The sequence below is a fragment of the Cavia porcellus genome, unplaced genomic scaffold (assembly GCF_034190915.1).
Source record: "Cavia porcellus strain 051 isolate PalLab524CR breed Dunkin Hartley unplaced genomic scaffold, mCavPor4.1 scaffold_32, whole genome shotgun sequence".
Lineage (NCBI taxonomy): Eukaryota > Metazoa > Chordata > Mammalia > Rodentia > Caviidae > Cavia > Cavia porcellus.
In genome coordinates, this window is record NW_026947515.1 from 16,542,716 (window position 1) to 16,565,966 (window position 23,251).

The window sequence follows — 23,251 nt, forward strand, 5'->3', positions numbered from 1 at the left end:
CAAAACAGAGCATTGAATAAAACAGAGCCAAATGAAGCAGTGAGAATAATATTGTATTTCAAAAACAAGACAGAAGGAAATTCCCCCATATTTGTTATATTGCATATTGTTATCCCCTTAATAGATGCTTAGACTATTGGCCGTAGGTCTACAAAGTCAATCAAACAATACAAGCATTAAGTTGTTTTTGTATCTCAGTTGCTAACTACTCAGCCTGGGGGGCTTGTCTCCCAGGCTTTGTGCTGGTTGGCTCACAGGAAGGATGAATTGGCCTCTTGTTAACTCACGGAAGGATGAATTGGTTTGCACCTCTCTTGGCTTGCACAGGCTCACAGGAAGGTCTACCACTTTCTCAATGTCCTGTGAAATGAAAAATGCAGAGTCATCTTAATACCTTGATACCATCAAAAGTTGAATATTGTCCAAAGATAAACATTTTGCATTTGCAAGACAAAGGCCAGTTAGCAAATCAAAATCCTGATAAAGCATGGAATTACTATCAGCATAAAATAATTTGAGTTCCACAAAAGGAAAACTAATACAAAGATTTTGCTCTTAGTGGAAACATTAACAGAAAAAAAAAAAGGAAAAGAAACCCAGTGAAAGGATACTCATTAAGAGGCTCACCCCAAGCTTGCAGGTCCACTTAGGGGGGTAGCCAGTCCAAACTGTTCTTTTTTTTTTTTTTTTTAAACAATTCTTGTTTGTGTTCTTGTTTTGTGTTTTTGTGTTTTGGGTCTCAGTATGTAGTGTAAGCTGGCCTTGAAATTGCTTATGGAGCCCAAGCTGGCCTCAAATCATGGGACTCCTCCTGCCTCAGCCTCCTAAGTGCTGGGATTACAGGCATGTGCCACCACACCAGGCAGGATTTTGGCCACTCTTCAGAGATACAGTAAATGCACCATCACTCCCTGCCTCCCTTAATCTTATTTGGTCTGTCAGAAATTTGCTTAAGCATTTCAGTGGGGATGCTAATTACCTCCAAGAAGGGGCTATCATTATATCATAAAAAAATTTCTGCCCCAGACCACATTTAGAGTTTTCTTTCTTTATCACCAAGTATGTGAATAATATGCCCACATTTCCCTCTAATTCTGTAATAGTATCTCAGAAAGTAAGTTTTTTGTTGGCTGGTTAGTTTGTTTGTTTGTGGTACTGGAGATTGGATTTAGTCTTCACACTGAGCTACATTTCCAGCTCTTTGTGTTTTTTAATTTTGAGACAGGATCTTGCTCATCTTGCTCATTTGCCCAGGCTGGGCTCAAACTGATGATCCTCCTGCCTCAGCCTCCCAGATTGCTAAGGTTACAGGCATGCACCACCATGCCTGGCTGATTTATTTATTTGTGTGCTTGTCTATTTATTTATTGTCCTTTTGAGACAGGGCCTCATTATGTAGTATAGGCTGGCCTTGAAATTGTTTATGTAGTCCAAGCTGGCTTCAAATCATGGGGATCCTCCTGCCTCAGCCTCCCAAGTGCTGGGATTACAGGCGTGCACCACCACACCCAGCCTGGCTGAATTTTTAAAGTTACAGAAAACTAGAATTTCCATTGTCACTCATCGAAATTGCTATTTTTCAACTAGGTTACAATGATGAAGTTGGAAACCATGTGATGAAGCAACCAAATGAAAGTAAAGGTAATTATCTGAGTGTTTTATTACAAACTTTTGCATTAAAAAATGAAAGACCTGTAAGAAAAAAGAACACTAAAACTGTGGGGCAGCAGGCTGCTTCCAGCCTTTTTAATGGTCCCGTGACTAAGTCATGTGTAAAATGGCTATGCCCAGGTGCTTTCTCTAAAGCTACTGTCTGGTGTCCTAAATCCAACCAGGTTGGCTTGTGCATCGCTGAGATACCCAATACCCACAAGTTAAAGGAGGAAAGGTTTATTTTAGCTCACATTTTGTGGAGGTTTCAGTCCATAGTTGGCTGACTTCAAGGCAGGGCAGCATGGCAGGGGGACATGACAAGGAAAAACCACCCATGGCCAGCAGGAAGCACCAAACCTTCCTTCTTATTCCATCCAGACCATGGACTGGTGCCTCCCACACCCCGAATTATGCTGAATCAATCAGTGGGTGAATCCACCGTCACACACCCATGAGCCAGTCACTCCCCAAAGCCCTACCTGTATGTGCAGGAGGCTTAGGGGACTTCTAGATACAAGGCCTGACATAGGTCTTAGCTAAAGAGCTGCGTCTCTATTCCAAATGGGCTTGGGTAGAACTGAGTTGGAGACTTTTTAAGACAGTTAACAACAAATAATTTGCTTCTGCCTAATACTCAGAGGGCTCAGGGTAAATAACATTTTAAAGTTCCTTTCTACTCTGGACTGCTGTCATGGAAGCTGCAACTATGAAAATACATGAAAGAAAGTCCTGTTTCTGGTAACTATCCTTGACTATAGATTATTGATTTAGTCACTAGTTTAATCAGGAAGGAATCCCTGATTATTCTGAATAATCTGAATTAAAGACAAACTGATTTCCTGGATCTCTCCAAAGCACCCTGAGCAATGGTGCTTACGATTCTTTGCCTTGTATGCCTCACATTCTCAAAGCAGTCTTGGCTGGTGACCCTCTTCCCGGCACACTTCCTGAGGTCTCCTCCTGTGTCCCTGGGGTTGGCATCGAAAGCATTCCAGCACAAAAGCCTTCAGCATTTTGAGTGAGACTGGACTTGGCTGCCATAGCTGATCTCTACTGACCTAGAAGTCCTCCCACTGTAGAAACCAGGACCTCACCAGGAGGGTCTATCAGTATCTAAGGGTCAGGGAGATGGAGAGTGACCCCCGTCCCAAGGCCCTGTTTCTGCCACCAGGCAGGGCTCATCCTGACTTCCACAGGCTAAGGTTTCCTCTTCCCCTAGAATAGAATTAAGCCTGAGTGTATCTGGCACCCTGTAATATTCCGACTAATATCCTGATTGGAATGAACATACCTAATGTGGCCTGGTGCCCCAAGGACAGTGCTGTCTAAACACAGGGTGCTGTGGTTCCTTTAAGCAGACCCTATGAACTCAGATGTGGAGTACACAGAAGTGCAAGTGACCTCAGCAGACCCCCAGCAAGGTAAGTAGGGCCCTGGAGTGAGCCAAGCCCATGCCTTGCTCTGGGGTGGGGTGTGAATGCTGGGGTGGGGGTGGAGTTGTGCTGTGAGAAGGGACTCTCAGAAGGTCAGCAGAGGTCCTGGATGTACGTACCTAAGGCAGCAGCTGAGACATTAATTTTGGCACAGGTAATATGTACTTAGCATTCACTGGGTGCCAGGCAGTGACTGCACTGCACACCGAGCCTGCTTTTAACTCTTTTAGAGACAAGGTCTTGCTAAGTTCCCCAGACTAGCCTCAAACTTGTGATCCCCTTCTCAGCCTCCTAGAGTTCTGGGATTATGGGGCTATGCCACCAAGCCTAGCTTGTTCAGATTTCTATCCTGGAGTAGAACCTTGCCAAATATAGCCTGTCCCTAAGAGCTGCCTGAACGGTGCTCAGAAATGAGTCAGAGGGGGCTGGGAAGGAAGGGACAGGCGCCCACCCGTCTTCACCGATGAATCCACCCACCCTTTCCTCGCTGTGAATCCTGGGCTGGGTACAGCTTCTTCCTCCTAAGGGATGTCAGGTTTGGAAGGAAAACAGAGGGGTGACAAGGGAGCAGGACACACGCAGACTCTAAATATAAATGGGGAAGCTCTTCTGTCCTCTTCATGAGCTTCCATTCTACTGAGTGCTCCAGCAGATGGCACAGCCCGAGGGCAGGGGAGACCAAATTCCTGCATGTCCTCTGTCTGCGGCACACGTGGAATCTCCTGTTATCCCGGACACTGGCACCTGCCCTTGGGTTCTCCCGCACAGGGCCAGACCCTGCCTTTGCTCTCCTCCTGATGGGGCTGGACTGGTGGAACTAACGGCTGTGCAGAAAGCTGGAAGGCTTTGAGTTTAAGAAGTGGAAGAATGAATGAAGAAGAATCCAGGGCTCTGGCCTTGGAAAAGTGTGCATTTCCCATTCTTTGGGAGCATGTTCACATCAGTGGCATCTGATTTTCTTGCTTAAAGGTAGAAAGGAATTGAGGGGAAAGTGAAAGCTCAAAATTCCTGGGATGGGGTGAAGCACAGGAAACTACCTTATGCTTTTCTTGCTGAGCTCCGCACACACAGTTGTATCCAGACCAATTGGTTCTTTTCCCACCTTGCATAAAGGTGCTGGTGCGCAGCAGGGGGAGGCCTGGAACTGGCGTCACTTGGATAGCAACAGGGAGCCTCTGGAGTGGTGATGGCAAACCTTTTAGAGCTTTCAATGGTAACAGCCTGCTGCAGCACATGTGCCATAAATTCGCAACCACTGATCTACAGGCTCCGACTTGAGTTTTCTGCCCCTTGGAGCTAAGTGACAGTGAGGAGGACAGGAGTGAGCCTCTGTGTTGGCCCTTTGCCTTCCCACAGAAGGGGAGTGAAGTGCAGAGAGGCCTGTGTGGGTCCAAGGCCAGTGATGGGTTAACGTGACCTGCTCTTGACTAACACAATGTCCTGTTCTCAAACCCCTGCCCCCAACCACACAGAGCTCTAACCCTGCTGGCAGCTGACCAAGTGTTCATTGTGACTGGAGAAGAGACGGGAAGGAACTTGTTAAATCCCAGTTTGCTGCATGTTTGCTCGGAGACTAATTGCTGGGAAAACCCCATGACGTTGAAGCAATCTCTTTCCCTTTTACCCAGAGAAAAACAGAGGCTAAAATATAGTTCCATCCGGAAACACAACTGACAGCCGAGACAAACAGCCTGCTGGCCTGGTTTACTCATCAGCAGGCAGCTGCTGCCACAGGGCAGCGAGAGGGAGGGGAGACAGCAGCTGAGCTGGGCAGGATGGGAGGGAACTGGGCAGCAAGAAAAACCAGGGGTGCAGCTCATCCAGCAGAAACCGTTCATGCCATCATGGCTATGAGTTACAAGGTGACAGGAGGGAGTCAGGCGGTCCTACACGGGCCCAAAGAGTGTTGGTGACCAGAAAGATCTTCTGGCCACCCCAGTACGACTTGGGGTTAGTGAGATTCACAAGACATTAGGCCCTCAAGCATGGCCACCCGCCTTCTCTCCAAAGCACCATCCCCACCATGGGCTCCCATTTCCCATCTGGGCCCATCCATATCAGGTTCCATTCTACAGTGACACTTCCTGGCCTTTCATGTAGCTGTCAGGAGCTGGGGAAGTGGTCAGATTCCATCCTGTTTCCTCAGGTGTGTGTGTGTGTGTGTGTGCATACATGTGTGTCTACACGTAGGAGTGTGGTTACTGTGTACAAATGTGCATGCATGCTATTCACATCTGTAGGTACACTGTGCGTGTGAATGCTGTATGAGGGTTTACACAGGGCTTGTGGTTATACACACTGTATGTGTATATGCATGGGTATATGCACCTCAGCATGAAAAAAATGAGTGTTGGTTATCTCCCAAGCCTGAAAGTCACCTCTGGATGTAATTCACAGCTGTTCTAAGATAGTCTAGTCAGAGAATCCCAACCCTGGCTGCCTATTAGAGTCTCCTAGGGAGCTCTTAGAATCACCAGCTCCAGGGCTGGGCCAGCACACTCAGATTCTGCAGTGGATTCTTAGCAAGTCCAGCTGCCTGGAACTGGCAGCCTCCCTCAGGCCCAGCTGATTGTCATACCCACTGTGATACCAGGCTCCAAGCCAGACCAAGGGGGATCCAGGTCTAGATTTTGGGGTCCAGACTCTGTGGAAATTGAGAGGCAAAGCAGCTGGCACAGAGTTGCTGTGTCGGGGAGAGAGGGTGCCTGTTGACTTCCTGCTTCTAGTGTGAGAGTAACACTGGTTAGGCCAGGATGCTCTGTGGCTGACAAGGTCTTGGCACTGCTGGACACAGACACGGCTGGGGTAGGTGGTAGATATAGCAATGTGCTGGCCTGGAACTGATAAACAACTACTAACTTGTGCCTGGTCCCTCTTCCAGTTCTAGGATCCAAGGGCACAGACACGGTGTACAGTGAGATCCGGAAAGCCAATCCCAGTAAGTGCCCTGGCTGTGGGCTGGGGTGGGTTTACAAGTCTGCGTCTACTTCCTTTGGTTTCTGCTGGCCTTATCCCATATCCACTGCTTCCTCGCTGAAGGGCGCCCAAGTTTGTTTGTTTGCTTGTTTTTGGTACCGGGGATCGAACTCATGACCTGGCACTTGCCTGGCAGGTGCTTGTACCACTGAGCTAAACCCCCAGCCCAGGTTAAGTTTTTTGTTGCTGTTTCATATTTGAAATGAAATTCACAGACTACTTTTAAATTCCACAAGTGAATCAGCAACCCAAAACACATAAACAAGCCAGGGGAAATAGCAGTTGTGCAAAACTCTTGCTTTGTAGAATGGACTTACCTACCATGGCTTGAATTCTTTGAAAGGGAGTCTAACTTGGCTGGGGAGTGGGTATAAAAAGCAACTGCTCTGAGTGTCAGCTGTGAACCTGAAGCAACCACAGGGGTCTCCGCCCAGCCCAGGTCTGCAGAATCCGAGTCTCTAGAATCTGATCCCAGTAACCTCTCAGGGTTATTTCTGACATTACCAGAATTTGAGAAATGCTGTTTTAAAGGCTCTGCGTATTGACCTGAATAACCAAACTTTATCTTAAATGGTGATCACTTCTTAAATCATCTTTTTAAAAAATGAATGTATTTGTGACTAGAGCAGAAACTTAGCCTCCCATGGAACGTGACACTAAATGAATTTTGAAAAACATGTTCTGGAGAAATTTTGGTTCAAGTACTTGTTTTGCAATCCCAGTATACTCAGAGCTAGAAAATGTAACTTTGGAATAAATAGGCTCTCTCTATTTGTCCAGTGAAACAGAAAGGTAAAGGCGAGGTAGGATTTGAGGTCAGTCCCACTGGGCAGTTAATGAAACAGGCTCCCATGGCCCAGTACTGCAGTGTCGGCTTCCAGTTGCAAAAGCTCATTTGGGTGCTCCCTAAGTGTGCTATATGTTCTATGCACATCACATCTTTCCACCCTCACAATAAATCCATTTTACAAATAAGGACTGAGGCAGAAGAGATTCAGACCTCCCAAGGTCATACAGCAAACAAGCCCTAATAACTGCCCTCCCAAGAGCCAAGCTCCAAGCTGCTGACCACAGAGCTCTACTGCCTTGGTTTTGGGAAGGGAGCTGTCAGAGTATGGGGGTGCAGAGAGCCCTGCTGCCAGAAGCCATCCTCTCACTACTTCTGCCTTGAGGCATTCAGGCTAAAGTCACCTAAAGCTACCAGTAGCAGCCCTGTTACAGCTGTGATACACGCAGCACAGAAAGCTCAACAGTGAGTAGTTAGAATTTTAAGGCGTGTACAGCATCCTAACGGAGGAAAAGGGGCTTTTGGCTTCTAAGGGGAGGCAAATATCTGGGGGGAAGTAGGAGAGTGAGGTCCATTTGTGCACCCGTCAGGGTGCAGGTCCATCTCAGCACCCCTTTTCTGTCTTCCTGGCCTTAAGTATTCCTTGGCAGGGGCCTTTATGGCAACCTCCATGGCTCAGAAGTTATTGCTTTTAGTCAGATAAGAAAGCTCTGGAAAAGCTCCTGTTTACATCTGTTGCTTTTCATTTGTCTCCAAATCAAAATAATCGTTATTGCCAAAGTGCCTGCATCTGCTGTAGGGTAGTCAGGTCTTCAAGTGGGTTCTCTCGGAATGAGTTAGTTCTAGATTACTCAGCCTGAGCTTTGCAAAACAGATCCTCAGACTGGAACTGTGGGCATCATAGAACCCAACTTAGTCGTGGGTGACCTGGCTTTGCTGGGAGACATGGAGGCTTGGTCCTAGTCTGCCACTTAACTAGCAGTGTGACTTTGACCAAGATGGCTTGGTCCTCAGAGACTCAGTTTCTTTAACTATTTCATGGAGATTGGACTGGATGTGAAAATGGGATAAGATCCTGAGATCCAGGCACTTGGGAGATTGAGGCAGGAGACTGCTGTGTGTTTGAGGCCACTCTGGGCTACATAATGAGCCCAGACTGAGTTCAAGGCCATCATGAACTACATAGTGAGACCCTGTCTTAAAAAAAGAAAAGATCACAGGAGATGTTAATACTTATCCCAGGTATTTCATATACTATCCCTACTATATGGTAAGCATTCAAATTTAGCTTAAAAATAGGAGGAACTTGAGCTCTGGAGTACTTTCACTTTCTCTGTGAGATCAGAAGGATGGGCTAGTTACAGATCAGTGGTTTGCAAGTTTGTTGAAACACAGCTCACATGATGCCCCCTCCCCAAATGCTGTGTCAATAGATCCAATAATTTGCATTTCTAGTAAGCTCCTTCATGCCGCTAGAGCTGTTGGCAGCCCCGGGAACACACTTTGAAAACTATCCTGTAGCTGCCCTGTGCCGTCTTCTGTCTGTGCTACACAGGTTCTGCTCCTTGTGAGAAGGACCCTGAGGATCCCGGAGCAATTGCTCAGGATTGGCCGGTGGGGAAATTCAGAAATACTATGTGTGTGGTGGGGTCACCCCCCCAGGAAAATAAAAGTCCCAGTGAAGGCAGGGGATCAGGCGGATCAGTTGGCCCCCCAGGGACAGAATAGGGTCCTCACTAACGTTGCCTTCTCATCCCCAGCCACCTTCCAGCCAGCAGTACTGCAGCAGGGGCTATTTTGGGAAATGGCTGATTGGGTGCAGTTCTGGCTATTTAGCCCCCTTTCCCCAGAGGAAAACCCCACCCCTTGATAAGCAAAAGGGCAAGGGCACGCCTTTCTCCAAGGAGCAGCCCAAGGCAGGACCTTGGAGAGACTTCTGGGGGCTGCTGAAAAGGCCTGACTCCCTGGGTGAGCTCATACACTATGGGACGTGGCTGGTCTTTGCAGGCATCTCCTGTAGTTTGTGAGCTTTGACTTTAAGTTCTAAGCTTAGCTCTTGTTTTTCAATTTTAAAGTACACATAGCACCATTTCAACCATCTCCAAGTGCATGGTTCAGAGCCTTGAGTCTGTTCACGTTGTTGGGCAGCCAGCCCCAACCCCTACCTCCAAAACCCTTCCATCTTTCCAAACCAAACCACACCCGTAAACAATAGCTCCTTCCCCCAGCTCCAGCAGCCAATATTCTACCCTCTGTCTTTGTGAAATTGGCCAAGCTCAGCTTTTTTATCTGTCAAATGAGGCAGTCAAGCCAGTGACCTTAAGTTCCCTTCCAATCACAGGATCCAGTCTCAGGCTGCTGGCGCCTGAATGTGGAAGTCCTAGGGCTTTGCTGTGGTCCCTGCAGGCTGGCTGCCTGAGTCACTTTTCTTTTTTTTTTTTTTTCCTCCCCTGCCACCAATACTGAAGATTGAGCTCAGAAAGTACTAGCTGTATCCCTTGCGGTTTTTTATTATGAGACAAGGTCTTGCTAAGTTGCCCAGGTTAACCTCCAACTTGCAGTCCTCCTGCCTCACCCTCCCAGGTAACTAGAATTTCAGATGTGCACCACCAGACCCAGGTTGGAATCACTCACTTCTTAAGAGCTACTCCTTGGTGGCCAGGGATTTAGTTCAGTAGCCTAAGCGCCTGCCTGGCGAGCAGGAGGTCATTAGGTGCCAGAAAAAAAGAAAAAAGAGTTACTCCCCAGGTAACCTTGGAGCTAATCCTAATTCTTAACCCACCATAGCTTCTCTCTTGAACACCATAGAAATCTACTCATAAACTCAAGTTTTCCCTCAAATCGGGATTCAGTCCTGGACCGGAGAGCCAACTTACCGTATTTCTGGTGTATTCATGATAGCCCAGCCCGAGCGGTCTATGTGAATCTCACGGAAAACCCTCTGAGGAAGACTGGGTTGTGTGACTTGGCTCCAGGCCTCCCCTTGCCCTCAGACATTAGTTTTCTCATCAGCTCCAACTCAGATGCCTCTGGCTCAGGTGGAACTGTGGCAGAGTGGACACCTAGTGACCCTCGGGTGGGGATGAACTGTGGTGGGAAGGTGGCATCTCTCCTGACTCAAGCCTTGAGTGTCCCCTTTTGGGTCATGGCTAGGGTTGTGCTAACTGATGTTTGGTTTGGAGCCTGCTGTGTGTTATGTGGCTAAGCTGACATCTTTCCCTTGCAACTCACTCTCAGCCTAAGATAAGGAGACTGTAGGGATTTCTTCCCTTCAGCTGCTACATGGTCATTGCTGTGGCATGTGCCCCGCCTGTTCAGGAGGGAAGGGAAAACATTCTCAGAACTAGGAAAAGTATGTAAGAAAGACACCAAATTGAGCAAAACCCAAGGAACAGAGCGAAGGACCTGCTGTGGCTGGGATGGGCTGAGGAAAGCGTCTGCCCTTCGGTAAGCTTTAGCTCTCTCAGGGAATGCCAACCAATGCCAACACTGACTCCGGATGATATATCTGTTTATTTTGTGACTCTGGGGATGGGATGCAGAGCCTCGCTAAGCTGACCTCTTGCTAAGCAGGCGCTCTGCCACTGAGGTTTCCCGCAACCCTGGAAACACTTTTGTTTGTCACAACTTGGCTGGGGGAGGGCAAAGCAATGGCGTCTGGTGAGTGGAGACAGCGATTCTGCTAAGCGTGTCACAGTGCTGGGGACAGCCCTGCCAACACAGAGACTTCAACGGCCCCAAATGTTCATAGCGCAACATTGAGAAACTCTGCCTTAGGGACCTCACCTCCTGGGACTCTCCAGCAAGAGCTTTCTTCTCCAGACGCCAGCTGATTTTTTTCCATGTACCCAACTTGCTAAATGGTAGGGGGACTTCTTACCCCTACCCCTCACCCTGGGAGAGATGCTGAGGCTTGCTGCAGTCCCTGCCCCATGTCCCATCCACTGAGTCAGACAGGGCCTCAGCCCACCTGAGATTCAGCTCACTCAGCCTTCCACTCCTGCTTGGAATTCAGACCTCACAGCGCAGAAACCCCGGATCCTCGATGCAATCATTCCCTGCCACCCTGTGTAGCAAGGGGATGGGTTGAGAACAGTCACAACAGGAAACAGTCATCAAGAAAGTGCCAAAGAAAAGAAGGCCTCCAGGCCAAGTCCCATCTGACAGAGAGAGAGAACACTTGAGTCTGTCCCCACCCATCCTGTGAGGCTGGGAGCCAGCTGTGCCATCGGGCACTGCCAAACTACCCCCTCGAGGTGGCACTTCCTCCAGTGCATAAGGTACTTCATACAAAAAATGAGGGTGCTACCCACCAAATTCTATTTTTATGGTGATTGCTCCATTACCAAAAATTAGCATTACCAAAAAGGAGCAAAAACTACCAATGAGAATAGACTTGGATTTCCATCCATATTATCCACAAATATAATGAATTTTTAGCATTTTATGCCAGATTACTTTAGGAAACACAGCCTTGAGGCTCTCCCCACTTGTACCTGGCTCCGGAGCCCATGGGTTGTAGGGCAGCTGGTACATGGCGCCCTGCGGTTCCTCCCAGGACAGCCTCGCTGTGTGGCAGTTGACACAGGGCCTCACGCTGGGCTGGGCTGATTCTTCCGGTTGTCCATGGCTGTGTGACTCTGGCCCAGAGACAGAGAGGGCCTTAGGGGCTTCCGGTCCTGTTCCCTCTAGGGGTGGCACACTGGGGTGTGGTAGGATGGAGTTTAAAAGGAAGTGGAGTGTGGGAACAAGACATTTTTAAGTTAGAGAGATGAAGATTATGACTCCGCCTGTGACAGATGGCCCCTGAGACTGCCCAAGGTCCAGACAGAACTGGGTTTTGAGCTCATTGGTCTGAGTATAAACCAGGGCCGCTGGAGTGCTGCTCTCCAGGAGACCGAGGACCTGGAGGGGGCTATGGCCTCCTCACCACTACCCGTACCCTTTTTAAGAGCAGCAACACCTTCTCTTGGGGCCTCCCCAGACAGCAGACGAGGTCCCCATAGCTACTGCATCTTCCAGCCTGGGTCCAGTGTGGGCAGTCTAGAGATTTTGGACATTGTGGTAGTAGTGGGGGCCTGGTCCTACTCACAGGGGCAAACCATTGCCCTCGCATGCCTCTTGCAGTGAAAGCTGCCTCTGACTGATGCTGGCAGCAGCCGCTCACCCTCCATGCAGATTCCTGTCCTCTGGCGTGGGCTTTTCCTACCTGCAGTCTCCCCTTCCTGACAGTTGCCCAGGGGCCATTTGCAGAGGTGTCCTGGCATGGCCAGCCACACAGCACATGCCCTTTGGACAGTTGAAATGAGACTCCCTAGGACAATGATGGTGAAGGTTTTAGCGCTTTCAACGGTAACAAGCAGCCCAGTGTGGCACTTGTGCCCATAGATTTGACTCCACTGCCCCAGGAGAAGGGAAAGTGAAGTGCTGTGCACGGGAACTGTTTGGCTCCTAGGACAAAAGCCTTAGGTACATTTCCGCCTCTTGCTCAGTTGATCCTACTCCTGGGAATAGGCAGACGAAATATTATGAAATTTATAGAAATAGCTTTGTTTCTAAAGAGGATGTTAGCATCATTTAAAATAACCAAAATTCTAGAATAAGCTTTTTTTCTCCAACCCTTTTAATTTTTATTTTTGAGACAGGCTAGACTTTGCAATCCTCCTGCTTCAGCGTCCGAGTTCTGAGATTGTAGACATGCGCCACCATACCTAGTTTAAGAATCATAACTTTTTGAAGTAAAGAACTGGTTAAGTAAACCCTTGCACGTATAATTGTTAAATAACGATTATAATGTTGCTGCTTTAACAGTTATGTTTAAAAAGGTACCAGAAACTCTTATAAAGTCATGTCATATGAAAAAATATAGGAGCTGGGTGTGGTGGCACACGCCTGTAATCCCAGCACTGAGACAAGAGGACAGCTGCAAATTGGAGGCCAGCCTGGGTTACATGGTGAGTTTGAAGCCAATCTGAACTGCATAGTGAGAGCTGGTCTCCAGAAAAACAAAAAAGAGGATATAAAAGATCACGTGCCATATAACTGCCCCCTTCAAAAAAAGCTTACTCAGTAGAAAATGGCTGGAGAATGTCAACAGAGTTTGGAGGGTAGGACGAGAGGAATTTTATTCCTACTTTCAAGATGTGTTTTATATTCTATTTTTCTGCAGTTTTCAATTGTTTTCTTAAAAACGTCTGCTACTAATATTTTTTAAAATGTTAAAGAATGTGCCAAGGACTTTACATGCCTGTCACATGGAACGAGAGGTTCCCTAGGAACCTGTCTGTGGGCAAGGAGTTGTAAACTTAAATGCTGGGTCACCACATGGCCTGGCATCCCTTTCTGTGTCATTGTCCCCAGCCTCTTGCCTGCACCCGCTCCCGCCCTTTAGCCCCTGAGATCTGGTGGGGAAGACAGATCTGTGCATTGCTTACCCGTGCTATTCTTTATCTTGCAGATTCTGTGGAAAACAGATATTCAGTAAGTACACTGTTGATAGAACAGTAGAATGTTGCCTGATCCTTCCAGGGTCTGCTTTATACTAATTGTCCTCCTACTCCTGTATTGGCCTAGACTGTTTTAAACCGGGATTCACTGACTAATCTGCATCAATTTGTTTCTATCATTATGTCTACCTAGGAAAGGGGACTTTAGGAATCCCTCTCAAAGGATTGGTAATCTAGGACATTCATTGCTTTTTCTTAGTAAGAAAGACACAGGCCCAGGCTGGGCATCGTGGCACACACCTGTAATCCCAGCACTCCTGGGAGTTCAAGGCCAGCCTGGACTACATAGTAAGTTCAAGGCCAGCCTGGTCTCCTACAACCATAAAGAAAAAGAAAAAGAAAACGATACAGGCCCAAGATGAAGCTGCAAAGGGCTGTCTCTCACTAACCTTACCACTCCACATTTCTGGGCACTACCCAGCAGTGCAGGAGTTAACAGGGCAGCTGTCATCTTAAGAAATGGGGAATCTGTTTGGGGAACTGTCTTTTAGTTAAGACTTCTGCAATCCCTTCCAGTGGGCCCCTGGCTTCCTTTGTTTTTTGAATTCTTGTAAAACAGAGCTTGTTATGCATTTGACAGGCAGGAAGCTGCTGACATTCTTTTTGTAGAGGAAAGCTATCAATTTAAGGAAAAGAAGAATGAAAGGAACATACTCTTAGTTTGTACCCACCCAGCCTCCTCAGATCAGAGACTGTTGGGGCTGGGGGTTTAGCTCAGCTGTGTAGGTGCCTGCTTGGCAAAGGCGAGGTTGTGAGTTCAATCCCCAGCACACACAAAAAAATTAGAGACCGTTGCATTAGAAAGATGGGGAGCCCAATTTATAGATGAAGAATACTGAGGCTTGGATTGAAAGAACAGCTTGCCCTCAGTCACCCAGAGCCAGGAACAAAGCGGGCTCTCTGGCCAGTGCTCTGTCCACACAAGTCTCCCTTAAACAAACGATGTTTGCTGTCCCAGCAGTAAAAACTTTGAGAGAGCAGAGAGTGAGAACTTTGCCCCACAGGTGGTTTGGGAGACATAAAAATGTGTTTTCCCTCCGTAATAAATGTGACTCCATCCTTAAGCCCAGATACCCTGCAGGACCAACGTATTTACTTTGTCTTCATTCCAAAGAGCCTTTCTGGGCAAAGGCTCCAAACTCCAGGCCACACTGAACTTTCCTTTTCCCCACAAGCTGGATCATGGACCCGAAATCTGTTCCTAAAAGTTCACGCGGGCTGGTCCTGGCCCCCAAGTACAGACTTTTGGTCAGCACCAAGGAGGACTCAGTCATTGGGAAAGGAATTTTGAATTTTTAAGCTTATGGGTTTTGTTTATAAAAGAAGCACGTATAGTTTCCTAATCATCAGCTGGAGTTGATTGGGAGAAAATCAACTGAATTGCCCAGCAGGGAAATGGGAGGGGATTTCCTTCCTGAAATCAAACCTGGCAATCATTCCCTCTTGTTTAATGGTCGTTACTTCTGAAAACATATTGGAGGAAATATCTTAACAATGAGACAGCCACTTGGCCAGCTGCTAATTTGGTATTGTTTGACTGGCTTCAATGGCACATTCTGACTTCACTTTTCCCGTGCCATTTTTGTCTTGTTTATACCTCGCGTTTGTGGCCTCTGCAGACAGATAACATGAAAGAGAACACCCTGTACTTAAATGAGAAGGGTGAATCTAAACCTATGAGAGTCAGTTCTCAATCTTGGCCAGGACCCTGCCTTCCTACAGCAAAAAGTGGTTGCAACCAATCACTTTCCTTCCTCTGGGGGCCCAGGCAGCTGGGCTGCCACAGAAGGGGGAACTGGCCTCAGTGCAATGAAGGGTGGTTTGCAACTCTGCAGCCCTCTCTGGGGTAACCCTGTCTTTTCCAAGCCTTAAGCTTCTGTATCTGTAAAGTGGAGTTGAGGACGAAGAGGAGAACCATGACTACTCAGGGCTTTATTAAAGTTTAAATGAGAAACTTAGCGACCACATAAAAGTTAGCTGTTATCTACTTTAAATTTATTCTCATGGCTTTGGCAACAGTGGATGTGGATGTTAAAGTTACTTTATTTGGCCCTCAAATGCCCCTGCAACAAATATGAAATGTAGCAATTGCTTCCCCAGGGAGTGAGATTCAATCGAAGCCAAGCTTTGACCTAGGAATCAGAGACCCACGTTGAGACTTAACTTGTGCTCACTGTGTATGAGCCCTGTCACTTTGGGCTCTTACCCTCAAGACCTGTTTCTTCATCTGTGAACTGGGGATGATAAAATACCTCCCCTAGTTGTTGCAAGGATTAAATGACGCGGTCCTAATACATTAGAAGAACTCATACGCAGTATTTTCTAAAAGTAGGAATTGGAGGTCCACGGGCTGTTTGAAACATGATTTTTGAGGAGATATGAATCATGTTCTGACCAGAAGTGGGCAATTTCATGGCTGTACTTGGATGGCTGACAGCTGGCCTCTGGCTTAGGCACAAGAAGCTCCGTCCTCGGATGTGAGCGTGTTAACCTTTATTTCAGAGTCCCTGAGCCAAGCCCTTCCTGTCTGTGGCACTGTTGTGCAGCAGTGTCCAGAAAGGGAGAGCAGAGATATCCAGGGAGGGCTCAGTTCTGGGTCCTACAGAAAGGCTGCACACCACAGGTCTCCCTCCTCTGGCCAGAGGGGAGGAAATGGCACAAGGGTAGCTGCCAGCACTGGCGAGCTTCCAGCTCTCTGGGGCCAACACAACTTTTTTGGCCTGCTCCTCCTGGTTCCTCCTGCAGAGGAGCAACCAGAGCCTTGACCTTCTAGTTGGAGTCCTCCGTCCTGCATCCCATTCCAAAAGGCTCTGACCCAGGAGGACCAGAACAAAATGGAGACGAGATCTCAGCTCACCCTTAAGATGCCAACCAACCCAGCCATGGGGTTCCCTAGACTCTGGGTGGTCTGCACATGTTCTTGTGCTGGTGCCTGGCTGAATTCCATCTGTAGCAGGGTGCCCTGTGCCACAGGCCCCTGCCATTTCCAATTGTCAAAATTCAACCTTTGAGGCCTGCTCCAAGTTACTTCTGTGATCTCCTCACTGCCCAGTCCAGCGCCTCTATTGCCTCTAAATGCTTCTGTATTTGCTAAAGGCTCTCCTATGGTCTTTCTCATAGTCATTTGTTAAGAACTGATCATATGGCTGGGGATTTAGTTCAGCGGCATATGCGTCTGCCTTGCAAGTGCACGGCCATAAGTTGGATCCCCAGAACCGCCAAAAAAAAAAAAAAAAAAAGTATTCTATAAAAAAGAACTGATCCTGTGAACAATTCTTGGGGCAGGTTCTTGCATCCTCAGCATAAAGTGCAGGTCAGATGAGGGTCCAGGTTCTGGTATGGGAAGCTGACCCGAGCATCACTTGAAGCAGTTTAACAGCACTGCAAGATGGTACAAGAGATGGTTTAACTTTTTTTATTGTAGGTATATATGTTATCTTAACCATTTTTAAATGTATAATGCAGTTCTACGAGGTGAATTCACATTGCTATGCAACCAGTATCACTAACCACCTCCTAAATTTTCATCTCACTCAGAAACTTTCATCACCTCAAGGTGAAACACTGTACCTATTTAACAGTAACTGGACTCTGCTCTTCCCCGCTCCCAGACTCCTGCAACCACTGTCTCACCTTCTGTCTCCATGAATCTGACCATTCTTCATACATCAAACAAGCAGACTCATATTTGTCCTTTGATGTCTGGCTTATTTCTTTTAGCATGATTCTTTCAAGGTTCATTTGTTTTAAAATATATCAGCATTTCATTCCTTTTAGGATAGAATCATTTTTAAATATCTAACTTTAATCATTTAAGTTCATTCATTTTTAAAATAAAAAGGAAAAAAACTTAAAAGAGCAGACTTAGCTGGGCGTGGTGGTACCACCCGTAATCCTAGTACTCAGGAGGCTGAGGCAGGAAGATCACCGTGAGTCCCAGGCCAGCCTGGGATACATGGTGAATTCAAGGCCAACCTGAACTACATAGCAAGGCCTTATCTCAAAAACAAAACAAACAAGCAGACCTAGAGAGAGCATAACCCATGCTAGTTCAAGGTGGAGCTGGGGCTAGAAGCCAGGTTTCTTAAAACTCACAAGTCGCATAGCTCACTGGCACAGTGCCTGCCTGGTAAGCATGAGATCATGAGTTCAATTCAAGAAACAAAACCCCTCACACTCCATTCTCTTTATATGGATAACTTTAGCACGCACCGAACTGCAGGCTAGTGCACATGTGTAGTTGATGCAGCTGCTTAACAGATTGATGTTCAGCATGTGTGCAGGGACAGAGGCAGCAGACAGTGGACAGAAGAGAGAGACAGTGTGGGCAGGGTGGGGTAGCCCAGGGGTGGCTGCACAGCCTTGCAGGTCCACTGTGTTCATCTGTCATTCTGCATATCTCTCTCCCGTGGCCATCTTCAGTCCTAGGGGGTGTGACTACAGCTTCTCTTGTGTTTTGTCCCTACAGAGAACACAGGGCTCGCTTGATGGAACTTAGGACAGCAAAAGCAGGTGCTCCTGTCTGGCAGACGTCCGCGTCCCAAGAAGAGCAGATGATTCCCATATTCCAAGACCTCTGTGCACTCATGAACCTGCTCTGCTCCCATGTAACCTAGAAACTCCTCAGACCAAGGCACCAGTTCTCAAATCCATCCTGCTGCATTCGTGTTAGGTATAAAGAGATACAGAGGGTCTGTCTGCTCAGTCGCCCTTGCGGCCCTCCTTCCACGGGGAAGCATCCTCGCAGTGTGGAAGGAGGTCAGAGTTAACAGACCACTGAGTATTTTAAAACTTGAATGTTTGGTCTTGTACAGAGATACAGAACTTTTGCATGTGCCCTCCTACCTGTTTCATCTTGTACCCGATCACTAGGAGATGGCCTACTCTGAGGCTTCTTAGTTTTCTGTTTTCTTTCTCTTGGGTCCTTCCAAGGCCTGAAGCTCTGGATAGCGCTTGTTCTTCAAAAATGACCAGACAGGGCTCCCCCTCCCCCCCTCCTGACCTCGCCCACCACAGGGTGGTAAACAAAGCTGCTTGGGTGCGGGTCCTTCGGAAAGGCCACCTAGATGGCCCTGCAGGGCCCTGCGGGCCCAGCTCGGGATGGAGCAGGAAGGCGCATGCGCACTCATGTCCTCTGGGCCCCGTCTTCCTCCAGCAAGCTGAAGGCCAAAGCGTGAGCAGGGGCTGCCTACGGCAGATACTATTTTTAATAGAAAAATGAAGTGTGTATTTTTCTTACTAATTTTTTTTAATTTATTCCCTGCTACAGAAGTGGTCTCCTGAGCTCTCCCGGTGTGTTGGAGGGGGTCTGGAGTGGGTGGAAAGGGCGGTGCCATTGCTGGGGAGCGCGCTGCGCCGCCATCGCCTTCCCCAGCGCACAGCGGCAGGGAGCCTGACGGGGGGTTGTATTAAATAAATTTGATTTTTACTCTTACCAAGTCTGTGAGATATCATCTTTTGAAAGGCCACCGGCAAGTAGAATGCCTCAGGCCTTTAGGGTCCCAGGGTAGGGGGAGCTACAGGTCCACTGAGAGTCCTAAACCGACTCATGGACGTCCAGTGCTGGCGCCTTAGTGTCCACTTCCCAGCTGAAGATTCCTGGGCCATCCCTGCCAAACAGGTTTGTCAGAGTTGGCACAGACACAGAGACAGGGAGAAAGAGGAAATCCAAGCTACCCAGTTCAATGTAAATTTCAGATAAATAAATTTTTAGCATGTGTCCCGTATATACTGCTTGGTATATATTTACACTAAAGTATTTGTATTTATGTGAGTTTCAAGTGTAATGGACCATCTTCCATTCTAGTTGAACAGAATAGTTCTAGTTGAACAGAATTCGCCCTCCTAATTCACCAGTGCTCAGGACCCATCCAGTGCCCGGGAGACTTCCCCATCTCCAGGAGCCTGTGGTGTGGAAAGGCCCAGGAGGTCTGCCAGGTTCCAATTGTGGAAAACTAGAGCCTTTAACCTCTGGGCTTCCGTTTCCTCATCTCAAATGAGATAGACGAGTGACTCTACCATTTTGAGACTCCCCTGAAACTTGATGAAGCCAGATGTACTGGTACACATTGTAATCCTAGCACTTAGGAGGCTAAGAAGTAGGATCTCTGTAAGTTCAGGGCAGAAAAATAAAGGAAGAAAGAAAAAATGAAAATATGATGAAATCTAGTGATTCCTCCCTCCCACCACCACTCACACATGCATGACATTGTATCACAGGAATGTCCTACAGGACCATGGACTCAGGTTAACGCCAAAGAGTTAGAGATGATTAGACGGCCTCTATGAAGCACCAGTGATCTGGGGAGGGTCCAGAACCCCCACTGTGTCAGCTCCTCGGACCATGCTGCCACCAGAGGAAGATCATGGCAGAGGAAGCAGTGGAGACCCTGTTCCTGTTGCTAGACACATATGAGTTTTATGTTTTTTCCTGCCGCCTGTGTTTCTCAGGAGGAAACCACACAGCAGTCAGGAGTCCTCCCTCGTTAGTGTAATGGCTAAAAATGTTTTCTGGCTTCAGCCTTCCTGAGCAGCTGTCATAACCAAGTGTCTGGAACTGTTTCCCCCCAAGAGCCTCCATTCAGGGCAGGGTGTAGCTGGGGACTGGCAGTAGAACTCATTACAACCACCTCTCGTGTTCTTCAGGTGCAACTGGTCACTGAAAGACTTAGTCCTTAGCAAACACGTGGAATTTTGATCCTCTTCTGAGGAGCTTCGGGGTCAGCTATGGATTACATGATCATATACTGGTTCCCGTCAACATTCACTGATTGGTTAGCCAAACTCCCTGACCTGGACTCAAATGGGTGATGTAATATCATGGTCAATACTCAGGTGTTAAAGCAATAATTCTTACCAGGGCAGTATAGCATCCCATTGGTCATTGGGCAGTGTCTAGAGATTTCTTTGGGAGAATGTGTTCCTGGCACAGCGTTGGAGAAGATGAAGATGCTGTCATGGGAGACTGCATATCCCAGTCTCCCATGACAAATGATCAGGTCCAAAATGCCAGTAGTGGCAAGATCGAGGGTTCCTGCATGGAAACATCTGTTACTCGTTCATTTGCTCAACAAGCTCAGATCCATATGGCCGCCATCATGCTGAGCCTCAGATAGGATGATCACCAGATCCCACCCCCCAAAACTAACAGCCCTCCAAACAGTGGCTAATAAGTTTCACATCAAAGGGTCTACTTCAGGAGCTGGAAGTGGATCTCAGCGGAAGAACTGTCTTACATGCTCCAGGCCCTGGCTTTGATCTCCAGCACTACAATGAACACATGAACAAATGAGACAGTATCACATCCAACATTCCCAGCAGGACTTTGTTTGTCATTAGAAAACTGCTAGAAAATATTGATGATTTCAACATTTAAAAAAGACAGCCCTTGTTAAAAGGAACAGTCTTTAGGGTTGTTTTGGAATACCAAAAGAGCAGGCAGTAAATTTATTGAAAAATATCACAATCCAAAGTTATTTCTATGGGCTAGGGATTTCTCAGAGGCATAAGTGCCTGCCCAGCAAGGGCAAAGTTGTGAATTTGATCCCTGAACCAAAAAAAAAAAAAAAAGCCAAAATATTCCTAAAGCTTGAATTGTCCCTTCTTATAGCATTTGTAAGTTGGCAGGAAATGACATTTTATCTCAAAATGAATGTTGACAATAGAAAAGAAACATTATTTCCATGTCCAGACAGGAAGGACATAGAAAACAACACTGTAAAACAAATAAAATTCTTTTTTTTCCTAATAAAATTCTTAAAGAAAAATAGAAGGTATTGGGATAGAAGATTGACCCCCATGCAGTCTTGGGGGTGTCACACAGCCCAAGAGTCCTATTTTCTATAGAGAACCCTCCCTCATCCTCGTTGCAGTCCAGAAGGGTTTATATTTGTAATCCCAAGGAAAAAGTATTAGAATTCTAATGAGTTAATTCCAATCTACCATCTCCAGTGCAACCCAAGGGAGAATAAAGACCCTGAGACATGTATATGTAGTTATGGGGAACCAAGGGGGCTCCAGCCAAGACGGAGGTTCATCAGAGCAAAGGCCTCACCCAGAGCCCAACCCGAGTTTTATTAATTCCCCATGAGGGAGTGGCTCAGGGAGAAGTGACAGGGAGAGTGGCAGGAAATGTGTGACTACAATCAGCTGGGTTAGGTAGGAGTCTGAGGTCACTGACTCTGCAGTAAGCAGCGAGCAAGAGGTGCAGAGAGAGCAATCTGCGTAACACAGCTGAGGTGGTTTCTAATAATCTGGGGTCGGAGCTTCAGTCCTGATGTACGATCCTTTTGTCCTGATGTACAATCCTTTAGCGTCTTTCTCGAGGTTTGGTCCCAGCTGATGGTGTGGAGCACGGCTCTCCATCCCGCCCAGCTCAACCTCGTATTTGGGGAGTCACTGTCACTTTGCTTCAGAGATGACACACCAGCTCCTCAGCCAGCCCAATGTACATTGCTTAAAGCCAATTGATGAGACAAAGATCCTATTTCCAAATAAATTTTCATTGCAAGCCTCCAAGTAGATGTGCATCACAGGGGCATTACTTAACCCACTACAGAAAAGAATGGGCAGAAAAGATGGCCTCGGATCTCTGCAGCTCTAATTTTTCAGGTTTCCTTTGTTTTCTTTTTTTCTTTATCTCTCTTTTTTCCCTTGCTTTCTTGCTTGCTCCCTTCTTTCCTTCTGTTACAATCAACTGAGTTAGACAGGAATATTGTAGGCAGTCAAACAGGGCTAAACCCAGATACTTTGCAGATGTGAGGGAGACAGAGACCTCCTGCTGTGGGCCAGGCCTCAAAACAAGAGATCAAACAAATGCACCCATATCCTAAGGACTAATATTCTAAATAGGTCTCTATCATTCTGAGAAACCAGAAGTCACTATCACAACCCCGTGGGAAGAGTCACTGCTCCTTAAGCATGCCTGCCGTTATGGTTTATATCAGATGGCCCCCCAAGTCTTATATAATTATGGATGAGTCTAAGTCTAGGTTTATGATTGGTTATCATCTAACACTGGGATTGGTGGTGTGAGTGTTATATCTACTCAAGGGTGGAGTCAACATATAATATTACAGAAGAAAACAGGCGTGTCGCTCTGTTTTGCTGTTCCTGCTTGCTGTTGGTGGCCGCCATAAACCATTGCCCCTCATCTATGTCACTTTGCCTTGAAGCCAACTAAATATGACTAAAACTTACAATCTGTAAAAAATAAACCTTTCTTTCCCCAATTTTGGGCATCAGGTATTTTGTCTCAACAACAACAGAAAAAGAACAAAGACATCAGCTTTCTACGTGACTCACTTCCCCATTTGTCCCTGATTGAATCAATTTTACCTGAAGAGTTAATCTTATTGGTTAACCATAGCTCTGTCCCACCTTATGCCCACCTTGTGAGTTCCTGGGTTTCCTCCACCTTGGACCTGCCGGGGACTCACTCGGGACCCCTTCTGTCCGTCAGACAGAAGCTTTCTTTTTCTCAATAAATATATTTTGCTCTTACTCTCTATTGTTCCTAAAATTCATTCTTCAGCTTGTACCGGACATACAGTAGGTTTGGAGTTTCATTCCCCTATATCACTTCCTTCCTTTCTTTTTATCTTTCTGAGACAGGGTCTCACTTTGTAGCCCAGGCTGGCCTCAAACTCACAGTGATCTTCCTGGCTCGGCCTCTCAAGGGCTGGGATTACACACACACAGCTGGCACTCAAGTTTATAGGCTTATATTTATTGATATGCTTTGTAGTCCTAGTTATTTACTTTGAAAGCTAACACATGGGATATTTATTTTTCTCTATTTCAAAAAGAAAAACAAAAAGTCTCCAAAAACATATAAAGTTGTTTACATATATTTGTCCCCGAGTGGATTATTTTCCCAAGGATTTATTGGGTTTATG

The 23,251-nt window shown here is 47.0% G+C and overlaps 1 protein-coding gene and 1 long non-coding RNA gene across 7 annotated transcripts in view; one reads left to right on the plus strand and one right to left on the minus strand.

The window, feature by feature from the left end:
* Positions 1 to 18,789, plus strand: part of Pecam1 (platelet and endothelial cell adhesion molecule 1) — a 76,890-nt gene extending 58,101 nt beyond the window's left edge. For 3 of the 6 annotated variants that reach the window (XM_013148386.3, XM_005001976.3, XM_005001978.3), the window contains 5 exons: positions 1,588 to 1,641; positions 3,009 to 3,074; positions 5,968 to 6,024; positions 13,307 to 13,329; positions 17,824 to 18,789. In XM_013148386.3, the coding sequence (XP_013003840.1) occupies positions 1,588 to 1,641; positions 3,009 to 3,074; positions 5,968 to 6,024; positions 13,307 to 13,329; positions 17,824 to 17,853 (230 nt within the window). In that variant the 3' untranslated portion in view covers positions 17,854 to 18,789. The remainder of the gene's footprint in view (positions 1 to 1,587; positions 1,642 to 3,008; positions 3,075 to 5,967; positions 6,025 to 13,306; positions 13,330 to 17,823) is intronic. The other 3 variants (XM_005001977.3, XM_003465841.4, XM_063241969.1) reach the window with 3 other exon arrangements.
* Positions 34 to 11,555, minus strand: LOC134474343 (uncharacterized). The gene is made up of 2 exons (XR_010045127.1): positions 10,820 to 11,555; positions 34 to 360 (listed from the first exon to the last, which is right to left on the minus strand). It is a non-coding gene; the product is annotated as an uncharacterized LOC134474343 (long non-coding RNA).
* Positions 18,790 to 23,251: the final 4,462 nt, after the last annotated feature.